The sequence below is a fragment of the Diabrotica undecimpunctata genome, chromosome 3, assembly GCF_040954645.1.
Source record: "Diabrotica undecimpunctata isolate CICGRU chromosome 3, icDiaUnde3, whole genome shotgun sequence".
NCBI lineage: Eukaryota > Metazoa > Arthropoda > Insecta > Coleoptera > Chrysomelidae > Diabrotica > Diabrotica undecimpunctata.
Genome location: NC_092805.1, coordinates 53,405,845 through 53,423,941, shown reverse-complemented (window position 1 = coordinate 53,423,941; position 18,097 = coordinate 53,405,845). Strand labels below are relative to the sequence as shown.

The 18,097-nt window shown below is 33.9% G+C and overlaps 1 protein-coding gene across 2 annotated transcripts in view; it reads right to left on the bottom strand.

Annotated features, from left to right (window-relative positions):
* LOC140436809 (ATP-binding cassette sub-family C member 4-like) overlaps positions 1-18,097 on the bottom strand; it is a 127,261-nt gene that overhangs the window by 64,878 nt on the left and 44,286 nt on the right. The window contains exons 6-7 of one of the 2 annotated variants that reach the window (XM_072525927.1): positions 13,953-14,109; positions 13,370-13,781 (exon numbers count right to left, since the gene is read on the bottom strand). In XM_072525927.1, coding sequence (XP_072382028.1) covers positions 13,370-13,781; positions 13,953-14,109 — 569 coding nt within the window. Of the gene's footprint in view, positions 1-3,494; positions 3,913-13,369; positions 13,782-13,952; positions 14,110-18,097 lie in introns of both variants that reach the window. The other variant, XM_072525926.1, reaches the window with a different exon arrangement.

Below are 18,097 nucleotides of genomic sequence, written 5' to 3'. Positions count from 1 at the left end.
TTTTCCATAATATCGAGATAAATGTCGCCACTTAAATTGCCTGGTATGAACAAAGGAGCAATTATAGCATCGCCTAATATTCCTGCCCAAACATTCAGTTTTTCAAGATATTGAGTGTGACCTTCTCTAAATCGATGCGGATTCATATCAGTCCAGTACCGACAGTTTTGTTTATTTACATTACCATTCAGCATAACAGTAAGTACATTCATCAGTGAAACAAAGATTTTGTAACATTCTCGGTTCAACCCGAATTCTTTCAGTAATGAGTATAAAAAACTCAATTCGTCGGTCTGGATCATCATCGCCTAGTTCTTGAAGAATTTGTGTTTTGTACGGGTGAAACTTATGTAATTTCAACAGCTTTCTAACCGACTCATGTGAAATTCCTGTCATTTCAGATACTTGACGTGTTGATGCAGAGGGCTCTATTGCAAAATTTAGAAGAACTTCAATTTGGGATGCTTCATTCGGTAATCTGGAGGTATCTCTTTTTTTTATTTTGCACTGGTCCCATTTATCTAAACTTTTCAACTAACTCGTGGACGTACACATTACTTACATTTCTGTCCGGATGCCTTTCATGAAATATTTGAGCTGTTCGTAAATAACATTCTGGGAGGCAAATATGAAAATGATCTCCACGCGTTCATGTATACTGTAAACAATTGTGACAACTACAGCTGAATGACAGTACCGATCGTACAAATCATGAAAACTAATGACATTTAATATTCTCAAATAAATAAAAAATTATTGAATCTGACAGAACCCAAAAACAGATGTTTTCAACTTGTTTTGCAAAAACAGCAAATTAAGTTTTTATTTAACAAAAAAAATTCCGGCGGGCACTTATCATTAAAAATAATAGTCTGGGAGATAGCATTACAAATACAAAAGTCATAGTAAGCTGGCTGATATTAACACCCTGTATAATTATTAAACAATAATTATACAGGGTCATCAACCTAATCAACAAAAACCTCATTAAATTTTCCATTTAAGCCAAAGTTTCACAATTATTGTTTCACCCTATATGTACCATTGGATATAATTTTTTATAGTATTTTCAATGGTGTACCACAAGTAAGGGTTTGCAATTTAAACTTTTTGGTTGTGGTGAATGGGGCCTAGGGGGTTGATGGGTCATTTTAATTCCCCCTTACTATACTAGAAACGGTTTCAAGCATTTTTCGATATCAGCTTTTGTCCGTGAGATATAGCCCATTGTAAAATTGACACACTGTATAAGTGGAAACAACTTAATTAATACTTAAGCATTGACACCTTAAACCATATCATGATTTGGTTTTACTTGATAAGATTTTTTTACTTTCTTCTTATTCTTTAAGTGCCATCTCCGCTACGAAGGTTGGCAATCATCATGGTTATTCTTACCTTCGAGGCAGCTGCTCTTAACAATTGCCTTGAGCTGCAACCAAACCACTCTCTTAGGTTCTTCAACTAGGAAACGCGTCTTCTTCCTACGCTTCTCCTACCCTCTACTTTTCCTTGAATTATATAAGTCTCAAGATGTCTCTCTCTGCCTATTCTCCTTAACACTTCTGTATTTGTGACTCTATCTATCCATGGCATCCTTAACAATCTTCTAAATGTCCACATTTCAACCGCGTTAAGTCGATTTATTGTATTCCGGTTTAATGTCCATAATTCAGCTCCATAGTAAAGTACACTGTGTACATAGCATTTTTTTTCTGAAAAATGGATACATAGCATTTAATTCCCCTTTTTATGAGGGCCAATATCAGATCTTTGCTGCATAAAATCTTTTTCATTTTCACGAAGTTGGCAGGTGCTTTTTAATTCTGACTCTTATTTCTGCAGTATAATCGTTATTTTCTGTGATAATCGTTCCCAAGTAAGTATATCTTTTTACTCTCTCAATCTGCTGGCCGCCTATTGTTAATATTTCGTTTGTATTGTTGTTCTTGCTAATTTTCATGAATTTGGTTTTTTTGATGTTAAGAGAGTGTCCGTATTCTCGACTATATCTTAATATTTTGTTGATTATTCTTTCTAAGTCTTCCAAGTTGTCGGCTATTATCACTGTATCGTCGGCATACCTAATGTTGTTAATTAAACTTCCGTTCACTTTTATGCCGACTGTCTCGTTTACCAAAGCTTCTTGTATGATTTCTTCAAAATAAGCATTAAACAATAACGGCGACAGTATGCAAACTTGCCTGACCCCTCTGCTTATCTCCACTTCTTCTGGCACTTTTCCTAAAAATGTTCACATTTGATCGTTGGCTGTAGTATAAATTTGATATCAATGTTACTTCCCTCACATCCAGATTCTTGTTTTTGAGTACTTCTATAAGTCGGTCATGTTTTACCTTATCGAATGCCTTGTTGTAGTCTATTTTTTACTTTAAGTAACCAAATAAATAACAATCCAGAGAAATTAATTCGGAGGGTTTAAACAGGCTAAAAACTATAAATATTTGAAAATAACTTTTCCACTGAACGTGCTCAAGATTTACTATTATAGTATATAGTCAATTAAGGATTTCTTATTTCGACTTTTGACTTCTTTAGTTGGATTTCTTAGTGTTTAAAAAATATATTAGTCATTGCCATACTGTTTAAAAAGCAAAATTGTAGCAATTTCCTTCCATTTTCGTCGAGCTTATCGTCTTTTATCCCGAGCTTACTGTTGAAATCGTCTTCAGTGTATATTTCTTCTCTTGCGGCTACTTTTGCAAACGTTCAAATAACGTTGTTGACACCGAAATCACGCATGATAAAACAAATTAAGCGTAAGAAAATATCTTGATCATAGATTCAGTGAAAAAGTTATTCACAAATATTCAGAGTTTCCATCCTGTTAGATACGCTTAACCGCTGTAGATTACTTTTTCTTGATTACCTAAAATAAAAACAACTTAACTGTAACGCCGATTCATGATATGGTTTAAGGTTTCTAAGCATTTATTTAAGATATGTTTCTAGATATGTATCAGCAATTAGAGCTACACCACGAACAAATCACATATAGTTAAAATATTGTCTTTATTTTTGTTCCATGTTCCTTGTATCCTTGTTTTTCATTGTATTTTACTCGAAGACATCGTCGATCGACTAATGACTGAACTTTTAAGATTATTTATTTTCCCATCGAGATCTAGAGCACGGCGTAGGTAGCTCAAAAGTATGTTTGTCCGTCTTTGGTGCAGAATAATGTAGGCCTCAAAAGACCTGGCAAACCAACACCAGCACAAACCACTAAAGTAGTAATCTCTCTAGAAGAGCTCCTCTACACTTAGTCGTTCGGATTTAACAAATGTGTATTATGTATATATGTTATGTATATCTGTCTACGCTCAACATTGTACGTCAAACGTTGTTAAAGCCAAATATCGTTAAATAAACTGTTTATATGCAAAATACAGCATACGCATTGCGATTTGTACGTAAAAATTGTGAAATAAGTATTTTTCAAATATATATAAAATTATTTCTCTGTTACTCACCACGCAACATAGTTTTCCAGAAGGCAATTTTAGATTTAAGTTACTCAAAGTGTCGTCCTTCAAAGCCTCATTCCACGTAGCACAAGCTTCTCTTGCTTGTATGGTTCCTATTTGCTGAATCACAGTATTTTGAATCTGAACATTATTTTCTTCCAAAAGTAAAAACTTTTCGAGTCTTCTTAAAGAAACCTTAACTTCGGCGTATCCAGCCAATGCATAAGGAAACATGATGCAACTGTATAATTGTAAGGAATTGTACAATTGGGCGCTAAGGAAAACTTTGTCAGCCGTTAATTTGTTTCCTAGCAGAACAAATGTTATTACTGTCAGGTATAATGCCACTCTCTCAGTAACTACTATGAATGCAAGTGACAATCCCTTAATAGATGACGTTTTAGATATTAAACTTACTTCTGCACTAAAAATTGAAACTGTTAAGTTAGAACATGATTAGCATACAATCTTCTGTTGATATTTATTGATTTATTGATATAAATGATATTGAAAATAAAATTTTCGATCAAGTAGCTTTAAGAGGTTAAGTTTTTTGTATGTTATGTTTTTAAAATGGATGGCCGATTTGTCTGTTTTGTTGTTTTATTTCTTTATATGTGTATTTAACTTAGATTATATATTTGTGTATTGTGTGTTGCATATATATATATATATATATATATATATATATATATATATATATATAGATATATATATATATATATATATATATATAGATATATATATATATATATATATATATATATCTATATATATATATATATATATATATATATATATATATATATATATATATATATGATGTATAATTATAAATGCTGTCTGCGACTTTAATCCGTTATTGTCGGTATGTTCTCGTTGTTGACTTCATCTTTTAGTATTGGCAAGCAAAGCCTGCTACATTCTGCTGATGGGTTTCCTACACATTTTTCTTCATTAAGTAGGATGAGAGCTGCTTCTTGGATTTTTCTTGTTTTTATGTCTGTTTCTTTTATGACTATTGATACATCTTTCTATTTTACTCTGTGCTCGTTATTCCAGGCATGTTTGCATATCTGAGATTTGTCGACGACTCTATTTTTGATGTGTGTTTTATACTCGTTTACCCGGACACTTGGTGATCTTAATTGTTGCATTAACAAAGTATTTTAAAGATATTTTATAGTTCTCCGTTTTTTTTTGTGCTTTGTTGAGTTTGATTTTGGGCATGATAGATCTCAGTGTCGGTTGTTTAGAATGTTGTTGTAATGTTGTACTTATTTACTTCTTCTTCTTTTGGCATCATAACCCTGGATGGGTCTTTGCCTGTCTGGCTATGTCCTTCCATTCAGATCTCTCTTGTGCCCTTCTTCTCCATTGTCTTATGTTCATTGTTTTCAGGTCGTCTTCCACGTCATCCAACCATCTCGTTCTGGGCCTTCCTTATTTTCGCCTTCCTATGGGCTTCCATTGTAACATTTTCTTTGTTGTTTTTGCATCGTTTTGTCTCTGCACATGTCCCAGCCATGACAATCTTTGACTTTTCACAAATCTTACAATGTCATAACCTTCATTTAACTCATTAACCTCGTCGTTTCTCCTGATTCTCCATGTGCCATCTTCCTCTTGTACCGGGCCATATACTTTCCTCAGTATTTTTCCCTCGAATGTCCTAAGTTGGGCTTCATCTTTTTTCGTCATTACCCAAGTTTCACATCCATAGGTTACTACGGGTCTAATCAGTGTTCTGTAGATAGTCATTTTGGTTCTTTTGTCTAATAATTTCGATGTCATCAATCTTTTATTAGCATAGTATGTACGATTCCCGCTGGAAATATGTGCATTAATTTCGCTACTTACTTATTTACTATCCTTTTTAATTTTGCTGATAGGCCCTTTCCATATGTATTGTTGTCATCTTTAAATCGCTTCTTGTAAGTGTTTCTACATTACATGTAACAAATGGCAATGAGTTATCATTTTTTGTTAAAACCTTAATTAGCAGGTTTTTCCCCCCAAATGTATTTTCACTGGGAAACGTGTGTCGGGCTCTATCATAAAATGATTTGATAATTCATTTTTGGAAATTACCATTTACCACTTAAATGACATACACAATGTAGAAATACTCACAAGAAGGAATTTAAAGATGACATCAATAACATAGGTAAAGACCTTATCACAAAAAGTTAAAAAGATAGGAAATAAGAACAACATTACAACAATATTCAAAACAACCAAAATACTGAGATCTATCCTGTCCAAAACCAAACCCAACAATACATAAAAAGGATCGAAGAACTGTATCTATAAAATACCCTGTGAATGCAACAATGTCTATGTGGGAAAAACTGCAAGACCACTAACTGTCAGGATGAACGAGCAAAAAAAACATACATCAAAAACAGAGACTTCGATAAGTCTCCGATATACAAACATGCCTAGGATAACGACAACGACCACAGAGTACATCGGAAAGATGCATCAGGAATCATGAACAAAATAGACATAAAAAAGAGAAAAATACAAAAAGCAGCTCTCATCTTACTTAACTCTTATCGGTCAAAAAGTGGGTCGAACGGGCCTGAGACGCGAATTCTTCTAGCATAAACTGATAAAAAAAAATTTATTGAATTTTATGCTTCACTTAATTTGTTTAGAAGTATGTTTCAATCAACATAGTCATGAGCTATTTAAAATATTTATTTATCATTTTTGAAAATATTGCGTCGAAAGAATTTTGTCACGTAAAAGGGCAACACGGGCCCGTAGTACCCTATTTGCATTTATACCTAAAGTACAGAAGTTAAAACCCTTAAATGCATAGTGTTGCCGTTCGGCAACGTAGGGAAACGATTGAATGAAATGTCTATTCTGATTCGAATTTAAAGTAACTGCATGGCGTTTCCTGTAGTCTACATAGTGTAGATATAAAAGAGTTTGGCACTTTTTGCACAGATGGCATAAGCATGCACTTCGACCCATTTAATTGTTTGACAGCTAACCTGTAAGGTCGTGTAATATTTGATAAAGTTTGTGAGTCGTATCTAGTTAGAATATTAGTGATTTATTATTGAAAAAATATCCTAGTTAGTAGGTAAGGTATATACTTTTTACTCTTATTATGCTCACTTGTTGTTTTTACCGCATTCATGAGAAAAATGAAAAACATGCTTCGTTGCCGTTTTGCTACAGTGCGCACTCAAGAATCCCTGTCACAGAATATTTACATCTGATTCTTTATTACAGAATGCATCGTCAGAATTATTTGTCGGAAAAGGATCTGTAGGAATATTGGGCAAATTTCACTGGCCTGAGTAATAAAGATGAAGGTGATTTCTCCGACACAGATAGTATTGCAGACCCTGAATTTGTACCTAACTATGATGACGAATCTGATGAAGAAACGTGTAATGGGGCTAAAGATATGGCAGAGGATATAGACACAACAGAAAATATGGAAATGATAGAAAGTGAGCAAATCATCCAGGAGAATGAAAGCTTGCCATCTACGAGTAACTCAAAAAAACAAACGGAAAACACAAATTAAAAGGTTTTTAAAGGCACAAATTAAAAAGAATCTAAAATAAATAAAAAGAAGGCTACTACAGAACACATCACTTGGAAGAAAAAAGGACTTCGTCCCAATGATGATCAATTGCACTTTCATGGAAACACAACTTTGGATCAACAAGATGAATTAGAAACGCCGTATAAATTTTTTACTTACTTATTTACGGACGAGTTGCTGTTGCACATTACCAATGAAACAAATTTATATGCCGTACAAACCAAACCAGAAAGAAACGAAGTGTTTACTTCTGTTGACATTAGACAGTTCATTGGTATAATTATATATATGTCATTGGTCGATATGCCTAATGTACGCTTCTACTGGAGTGAGAAGCTTTCATTTGAACCAGTAAAAAAGACTATGTCTCTAAATAGATTCGAGAAAATTAAGCGATACATACACTTTAATGATAACAACAACCTCATACGTTTTTCTGAACCTGGACATGACAGACTTCACAAGATTAGGCCATTAGTTAACACACTTAAAAAATTTTTTTCCAGTGTAATACTTGAACAACATCTAAGCATTGATGAGCAAATGTGTTTCACCAAAATTCGTCATTATATGAAACAATACTTGCCAAGAAAACCGTATAAATGGTGATTCAAATTGTTTGTGCTGGCAGGAGTTTCTGGATATGCGTATAATTTTAATAATATGTACGATTAGAAGGAGAACCCGATCTTGGAGCATCCGGTAATGTAGTTTTTCGCTTGGCTCGCATTATTCCAGAGCATCAAAATTTCCGTCTTTATCATGATAATTATTATACAGGTATACCGCTGCTTGTACATAATGCCAAAAAGGGAATATTATTATTGGGAACAGTTCAAAGGCAACGGATACCATATTGCAAATTACCAACAGATACGGATATGAAGAATTGCTCCCGTGGTGACAGTCATGAATATACTGCAACGGTTGACGGCATAGATATCTCATCTACAATATGAAAAGATAATAAAAATGTCGTCTTGCTTTCTACTTTTGCAGGTGTATCTCCTATAGACAAAATAAAACGCTTTGATAAGACTGCGAAAAAATCTATCGAAGTAGACTGCCCCTTTTTAATTAAAGAATATAACCGCCATATGGGAGGGGTTGATCTTATGGACAGCCATATTGGAAGATACAGAATTTCTGTAAAAAGTAGGAAATGGTACCTCCTGCTATTTTATCACTTACTTGATTTAACAGTTGCCAATTCCTGGATACTCTATAAAAGAGCGACGGTTGCTAAAAACCCACAGACAAAGCTTTTAACACAAGCAGATTTTCGCACAGAACTTTCAGAGTGTCTGTACAAGATGAGCACAACCACAGCAAAAAGAGGGAGACCAAGTACATTGAAAGCTGACATCCAAGACAAGAAAAAGAGAGGACCAGCTCAGTACATTCCCCCCAAAGATATTAGGAGGGACCAATATGGACACTGGCCGACTATAGAGGATAACAAACAATGGTGTAAGTATCTCAATTGTAAGGGGTTTACACATACAAAATGTCAGAAATATGGTGTGGCACTGTGTTTCAATAAAAATAATAATTGTTTTTATAATTCTCATGTAAATTAACAATATATATTTTATATCCTAACCTGACCTTCTATGCACAATGTAGCATTTTGGCAACAAACCTGTTATTGTCAAAATCAAATGTTTAAAATTAAACTTAATTTTTTTTATTATTTTTTCATCATTTCTAAGCCTCCGCTAAAGACCTTTTTTGATATTTGACATCAATAAAAAAAATCATGTATTTAAGGGTTAATCTGGCAGTCAGGTAATGTTTTTGTGGATTATCTAAACGACTTTTATGATTCCGGAAATTCAATAATAAAGTCTAAACGTGTAACAAACAATGTAAACATATCTTTGATGTGAACATCAAAGAGATACTTATAATAGGTGTTATATCTATTCTAAATGAATTTTAAAGACTGATATTCATTGTTGTAATGCAATAATATTGTTAGGTATAATTTTGAAATAAATTAATGCATCTGCTATCAGTCGTTTGATATCGATATTACTGTCGACAACTAAGCTCCTAAAATTATATTAAATTACAGTGAAAGTGGAGAGTGCGAATAAAATGTCCTGAAAACTATTATCAGCTGCAGAACTGCAAGATATTGCTAATAATTTATGGGATTTCGATGATGAAGAATCTCCTGAAGTAGGTGGCATTGAAACTGACTCTGAAATTGAAATTCATCTTTCGGAAGCAAATAAAAAGGATGATGAGCAAGCAGTATCGAGTAATAATAAAGAAGATTGTGTAGCTAGAAGTTCCCAGATTTCAGAGTGTGTAATTTTTGAAACTAAGGATCGAATTAACTGGAAGAGTCAACCACAACCGACAGGATGTATGCAATCTTGTGACATAATAAAAAGCAAAGTACACAAAGTAATGTTAGCCCCTGGTCAAAGTGTAGATGATCCTGTTGATTCCTTTTGTTTGCTTGTCGACGAAAAAATTATGAACGAAATAGTGAAGTGTACAAATAAAGATGCCGAAAAAATCCTGGGGATATATAACTGGAAATATTGCCACTCTATAGAGCTATATGCCTTTATTAGACTGTTACTAACTGCAGGGTACCTGAGTGTCAACATCCATAATGCAGATATACTTTGGAGTTAAGTTTTATGGACCTACTATATTTAAAGCTACCATGGGGTTAAAACGATTCAAAAATTTCCTAAGATTTCTTTGATTTGACGATAAGGACACGAGGTTTGAAAGAAAAAGGAATGACAAATTAGCAGCAGTACGCGATGTGTGGAATCAAATCAACCAAAACTTTCAGAAATACTATTTACCAAAAAAAACATAACGGTAGATAAACAACTTGTTCCGTATCGAGGTAGGTGTCTTTTGAAGCAGTATATGCCTTCAAAGCCAGATAAGTATGGCATGAAAATATGGTGGGCCTGTTACTCGGAAACATATAACCTTTTAGGTGAAATACAATATATAGGAAAAAACGGAAATACAGTAGCCAAAGTTCTTGCATTTCAAGTTGTAAAGCAACTCGTTAAGCCTTATTATAATTCCAAGAGGAATTTGGCTTGCGAAAACTATTTCACTGATCTTGCTCTTGCACATGAATCACTGGTAAATTCACTAACTCTTGTGGGCACAGCGAAAAAAATAAGAGATTTGTTTCTCGAGAATTTCTACCAAACAAGAACCGTTTAGAGAAATCTTTAATTTTCGGATTCACTCCAAAAGCATCTCTTGTTTCTTACGTTTCTAAAAAACAAAGAAGTGTCCTAGTCCTGTCTACCATGCATCACAATGCTTACTGTGCAAATGATGTTGACAAAAAACTCTATTATGTGGTGTCGATACGCTAGACCAAATGGTTCATAAATATATGTGCAAACGACGAACTAACCGTTGGCCTTTTACATTTTTTATGAATATTTTAGACGTAGCTGGGGTAGTCTCATTTATTACTTGGACAAATTTACATCCAAAATTGAACAAAAACCAAAATGAAAAGCGAAGTTTGTTTCTTACAACGACAGAAGAACAACTAGTGTTGCCTCAAATTTTGAGAAGAAAATCAAAGAGACTACAATGGGAAATGAAACAGTGTATTGAAAAATGCTTACAGGAAGTTGAACCATACAATAAAAAGCAAAAACTAGAAAAACCTCCAGTTTTAACAAGACAAAGGTGTCACATGGGCCCAACAAAAAGGACAGCAAACAAAAACAAATTTGTGAAATATGCCGTAGAAATGTGTGTAACGATCACTATATAATTAAAAAATTTGTAAGTATTGCAACAAAGAAGAATAAATGACTAATTTATGGTTCTTTTATTTTTATTGTTTTTTTTTAACCTAATCTTATATACTAAAACGCTAAGCCCTTTTCTTGTCCACCACTTTACTCAAAAACCATATTAGATAATAAAAATATTTTTCGGAATATTATTAGTATTACGTATGAGATTGTCAAGATATACTTTTGGTACAAAAATTCACTTCCGGTTTTGAGATGACCGGAAGTTAAAATTTACTTTAAGTTTTAGACCCCACAATGTATATATGGATCGAAAGGTCTCGTCGAGACGAATCTAAATATGTGCTTCCGGTTGCGATCCGACACCAGAAGTGACCCGAAACGCGCATAAAACGTCAAGATAGAGCAAATATGACACCGGATTCGTGATCAGCATGCAAAATTAACTGCTCAATGATATCCATGTCGACATTTGATGAACTAAAAATTGCATTCCGGTTTTGAGGTCGACTTCCGGTTTCGTTTTTATTAGTCAACTCAATAGAGAATTCAATGTAGAGTTCAAAAATGTAAGTTCACGAAATTATCATTTATAGTTTTTGAGTTATTGATAAAAATATTTTTACTTCCGGTCATTGTATGTATTGTATATTTTTCTCGTAAAATAAAAATTTCATTTAATAAACTCGATGTCGAGTTGGTCCGCTAGTACTTAATAATTTAATTTGTCATATCAATTTGCTATTATAGTTGGGAATAAGCTAATTTTGTGGCTTAGTCTCAACTAAAATAGTAAATTGATTTGACAAAGTATTGATTTGTAAAAGTAAAATAAGAATATTCTTCTGTCTTATGCGTTTTATTCATTTTGTAAACATTGTTTTTGTTGGTACTTCATGTACATTAGCTGCTAATTACCATATACTTTTCTCAGAAGGATTTTTACACAATAATGAAAGGCAACACCGTAATCGTTTTTCAGGGTATGCGTAAACATCAAACCCTCTATAAAAGTTCCTGGTAGATTTACAAAAGTTTTTATTTATTTATTAATTAAGTCTTTATTTGGCTCCAAATGTTTGTTACTTGTAAAAAAATATTTTTTCTTCAAAAGTTTTCTTGCGCTTTCATATGTTGTGCAAATCCTTGAGGTAGATAGCACCCTCGAGGTAGACCGCATACTATAGTAGCACCTTTTTGTTAATCTAGATAATTTATATTTAACTTTAATAAAAAATTAAAAAAGAATTTTAGAAATATATGGGTAAATATGAATAGTTCATTCAAGAACAGTGGTGGGCCCAACGGACCCGAGTTGCCCAATTACGTAAGTAAAATGTGTTACCCAGTTAAATTTGACGTAAAACGTCACATTTGACATAGAACAGGACATTAAGACCCTAAAAAAAGAAGAAGAACGGCATGGCATATTCGTTGTACCCGGTATTCAACGATACCTCATATGTCATCCTACGTTAAGCCGTATTCTATATGTTATATCCTTTCCATCGACACCGTCTCAAGTCTTTCTACGTTAGGCCGTTTGAGTGCCATACGTTTAATGTAATTTTGACATGCTGCAATACACATAAGGTATAGTGCATTCAACCTTATTTATCATCCTCTTTTCAACGATACTTCGCACGCCATCCTACGTTAAGCCCTTTGGCAATTACGACCGGGGGTAGGGGTTGCGATTTAGAAGCTGTGCCAGAAGTAAAGTTTTATATCTACTGGAACATTTTTTTACGGCGCACAGATTCTTGGTAAGTCGATTTTTTTCGTTTTTTTCCTCATACGAGGAGGTTTTACGAGGAAGCGGGGATTTAGGAGTGGTAAGTTTTGGCGTATTTTGAGTGGTCTTAAAATTGACACTATCATCAAAATTTAGCTTGTTCGCATGATTTTTGGAGATTTAGTAGTATTTTCGTCTCCGACGACTGCAGTATCTCATAAATCACAGATAATAATTACCGACCGTGAAAAATAAAACATAAAAACCAGTCAAATGGTGACTAGAAACACCTAATGTCATAATAAAACTTCATGTTGTGTTATTGCTAACTCAGAAAGCATGTATAAAAAATTCATTTTTATTAAATTGAATACTAAAAACACCAAAATGTGCTATTTGTATTACGAGTATTTTGCACCAGAATACCTAGTTCGAGTAGGACGGAATTTTTATATATTCTTATTAGGATAAGTAAGACTTTTTCTTTTTATTAATAAAATGAATACCAGGAAACAAATTTATGTTAGTGGTCTAAACAAAATACTACACTTCCAATATTTCTATCAGTTTTGTAACTAATTATTCTGCAATGTAAAAGAATGTTAATTAAAAATTCCTCTAAAATAAATTAGTAATATATCCAACAATAATGTAAATTGCATTCTGTGATAAAAACTAATGGGATACAATTAGACCAACCCAACATATAAATAATCGATTAGTAGGACGAGAATCAAATAATTTTAAGTAAGAAATCATGCAATTTAGAAGTTAGTACAGAAATGGAAATATGTTTCGTATAACGCCTTACCACACAACATAAACTGCCAGGCACTATATTGAAACTAACTCCACTTAGCGTAATATCCAAATTGTCGTTCCAAGCAGACGAAACGTCTTTAACGATTGCTCTTCCCTTTGTACCTTCCAAACTTATTTCACTTTTGCATTTCTCTTCTAATAACAGAATTTCTTCAAGCCTTTTTATGGTAGTCAAAGCCTCACTGTACGCCATGAGAGCGTTGGGAAAAAAGAAACATAAATACGCTTGAAGTGAATTAAATAATTGTGCTACAGTAAAAACTTGACTAGCCGTGAGTTTGTTGCCTAATAACACTCTCGTGACAATCGTCACGTATAACGATATTCTTTCAGTTATTACCATTAAAGCTGTATGAAAACCCCTTATTTGGGAAGTTGCGGCGATACTTTTCAATTCGTTACTAAAAATTTCAATTATGTTAACGAGATCATAACTATCTTTTTTTACGACTTTAGCGGGTTAAATAATAAAGCTAGATGATTCTTAAAGTACTCTAAACTCAATTTATAATCAAATAATTTAACTAAATTAAAAGGTTTTTAAATATAATTTAATTAAACAACCAACTTACGTTCTCGCAGCTTCCACGACCTTCGCAAAATACTTTTCCCATGCATACATTTTAATTACTTTAATACCTGCCACCAACTCATTCATTAATTTTACTCTAAAATCAGTCTTTTCTGCTATTTTCGAACGCAGTTTTCCTTGAAGTCTTGATAAATAACCTATAAACAGATCGGTATTGTAAAATTTATGTTAGCTATAGTTCTAATATTAGTTATTACTAAAAATACTTCTGGTTTTAGTTTTCTCAGGAGTCGATTGAACTCATACTACGACTTGTAAGATCTTTTGTGTATACCCTACATTAAAATATAGTATAAATAAATCGAAAACAGAATTATATTTACACTATCCAAAAAAAATTTAAAGCGATAACCAGTACCTAAATACTTAGTTATTAACTGCATGTAAAGATGTATTAATTCGATGGACAGAACATTTTAGTCAGGCAGTTAATACAGAGGAAGAATAATAAAACCTTCGAGACGAAAGAGATAAAGGTAGCAAAGGAGACGACACAGATGAGAGGGAAGAACAAGCACTAACGATTTTTAAATTATAGAGGTAACTAACAAACAAGCCAGAAACAAATCAACGGAATTGATAATCTTTAGGAATAACTATGTAAAGATTACAGTTAAAATACGATAACGGCGCTACAACAACTTATAAAAAAAATATTTAAACAGAAATCACTTTCCAGTGATTGTTATAGAAAACTATATACCATACATAAGTCTTAAATATTCTAACTAAGATGAAATACGTTTCTAAATACAGTATAAATTATAATAGACTATACTAGGCCACCATGTAGCATTATATGGATGCAGAAAGAATAATTGGGAAATATACAGCTCTATCTATACCAATTATCGAGTATACTCATCATATAGACTGCAAGTCATCGGACAACTCTGTTGAGAGAAGAGATGGCAATGCGAGAGCTAGATTATAGATTAAAAATCCTATTATTTCAAAGGAGTCTACTGACCTAGAATACCTTTTTACACCGTGGCCTGTAAGATCTGTTGTCTATACCTTAGATCTATATTCCGTTCTATGTTCAAATCTTGGCTTTTGTTCGCACTGAACACTGCGAAATACTCCAAGCTGATGGAGACTTCGCAAAGGCGAATATTACTCAGAGTATTTACCACATACAGTACGGTCTCAAATGAGACCCTTTATGTCATTAGAGCGGTGATACCGATCACCTTGTTGTGCAAAGAGCTAGCGAGGGTGTATGCGAGGAGGATGGATGGAAATATAGATAAAGAAGAGAGGTGGGAATGTAAGTTCAGGAAACTAGACTACTTCCTGAGGCAATTTTTGCCCGGACATGGTAGTTTTGGCACCTTCACAAATAGAATAGGCAAATCTGCCTCGACAGACCGTACTGTTTGTGGGTTACGGGACGCTCCCGCCCAAATTTTTAATTTTTAGAGAGGGGTAAATGAAAGGGAAGACGTCGAGAGCCAAATGAGTTTCAGGCTGGATGAAATAAACATGATAAACATAATGATGAGAGGAGAGAAATAATGGAGAGAAGTACACTGTCTGATCTCTGGAGTGATGAAGAAAAAGGAGTAGGAGGACAGAGGGACAAATTGAACCAGGGATCTAAAAACTTGTTTCTTTTTTTTAGAAAGCCAAGAACCGATAAGTACCAAAATTAGTTTATGACCTCACAGCCATATTTTCGTTCTTTTGATTTCGTTTGGTAATAGGCATTTTTTAAACAATTTCTGATTTATGGTGATAGGTACGGTTACTTGTAAGGTTTTCCTTAATATAATATAGTTATTCTTCTTTTAAAGTGACGGTTAATATAAGGATTTTAGTTGTTTATTAAGTGGAAAGACTCCTCTGGAACGGTGGTTAAGGTTTTAGCTGAAACACTACCCGTTAATCCTGCACTACTCTGCGGTCTTCTGGCCTAGTATCCTACTCAGTCGAAAGATGCCAGGGTGTCTTGCTCTGTGACACTAGATGTCTAAAAAGATTTTCCCCACAGCTGCCTGCCAGAATTCAGTGGATTAGGTTCTTACTGGAATCTGGCAATACGTCAATTAAAAAAAAAAGATCTTGACTTTTACGTTAGCCTATTCTCTGTTTAAGTCAAGAGCCTTTAGTGCTGTATATATATATATATATATATATATATATATATATATATATATATATACCTGATCAAGTTCTAAGAGATCTGTTACAGGGATCTGTTATAGCGTTGGCGAATGGCCCTGCAGTTTTGGATATGTTTGGCCGTTTCCTCTGCATGTTGGCATAATCTAAATGTTGCTCTATCTACTTTGCAAATTTTACGGAGATGATATTTGAGTGAGCAATTCTCACTGAAGATACCTGTGATTACTATGAGTTAGGTCTTGTGAAGCTTCAATAGTATTTTTGCGTAGCCAGAAGAAGATAATAACCTTTATGCATTCCTTTGGTCTAAAATATTATCTCAGTAGGCTGCACTAAGTGTTTCTGAACGGTCCGATAAAAGTAAAAGAGTATTTGCTTCTTCTTTAGCAAGACTATCTTCAATAATATTTCCAGCAATTCCTTCATGCCCTGACACCCACAGAAAAGTTACTTTGTTGCACCCTGTCAGTTTTTTAAAGGACTTTGCAGTTCAAAGGTATGTAAAGGGGTAGTAAAGCGCAATATATGATGCCGTATCCTGTTGGATTACTAAGCCACTCCTACTCAATTCCTATTTTCACCTCCAAGCAAGTGTACACCGGTAACCTAAGCAACCCTACTGGAGCTTGAAAACCAACCCCCAGTGGAAGGTTGGCTAATGGCTAATGAGAGAAACCTGGAATATACAAATCCTTTTAAAGGCAGAATATAATTGGTTTGGCAGAAGAACTTGGAAAATACAGAGTTAAAATATTGGCTCAGCAGGAAATCAGATGGAAGAGCCATGGAGAAATTCGTAAAAATAAATTTTCACTATATTACTCCGGAAACCAAATCAGACAAGGTAAAAGATGAGTAAGGTTCATAGTAACCAAAGGACTGCAAAAATCCAGTATCCCATTTACACCAATATCAGACAGAAGTTGCTCTATAAGACTTAAAGGTAAACTGCATAACGTTACAATGTACGTGCACTGATGGAAGAGGACGATGACAAGGAAGTTGCAAGATTCTATAAAACTACAGGAAGTATGTGATAAAATCCAAAGACACGATACTTCTTTAACATTAGGCGGTTTTAATGCTAAGCTGGGAAAAGGAGAAACTTTTGTAAAAGTATTTTGAAACAAAGATTACTTACTAAAATCATTTAAAATTGACTAAGGGTTGTAACATTTATAGCAACAAGTAAATATATAGTTCTCAGTACTAACTTTCAGTTATCTAACCACGTAGTGAAAGCCAAAGTTAAAGTACACGGAAATTTAGCTGGGCTGCATAGTATCACCATTATTGTACAACATATATTCTGAATATATAATAAGAAGAGTAGTTAGACGAATGAGATGAAGGAATCACTATAGGAGGCAGAGAAATCAGCAACCTGATGACGTAATGAGACACTTATAGTAGCAGCGAATGAAGTCAAAATAATTACCATCTCTAAATGGCTAAGCCGGATGAGCGAAGAATTCGGACTTCAGATCAATACCGGAATAACAAAAATAATGATCGTAGAAATAGTAAATAGTAATCTACCGCACATACACCAAGCGGTGAATTTCAAAGTGGTACACAGATTTGTATACTTGGGCTCTCTGATAACCAACAATGCTGATTGCTCCTCAGAAATCAAGCGTCGACTAGCAATGGCCCAAATCTTAACAGCTAAATTGAATAAAATATGAAAATACCGTGCAATATTAAGGAATAGTAAGTTTAGGTTGATCAATGCCCTTATTTTTCCCAATAGGCTATTAAAAAAAGTAAACCGAACATACCTAATTTACTTCGACCACATAGCTAGAAGAACGGAGACCATGGAACTATTAATAGAAGAAGAAAAGTTAGAAGGCTGAAGACAAATAATGGATAAACCAAATGCAGTCTCTGGTGGAAAACTTCCTACATGAAGCCGTCCATATGGCACAAGATCGCAGTTAATAGAGACAGCAAGCCAATAATATTCAGAGTGTCACTATGCCTTGGTAAGGACTT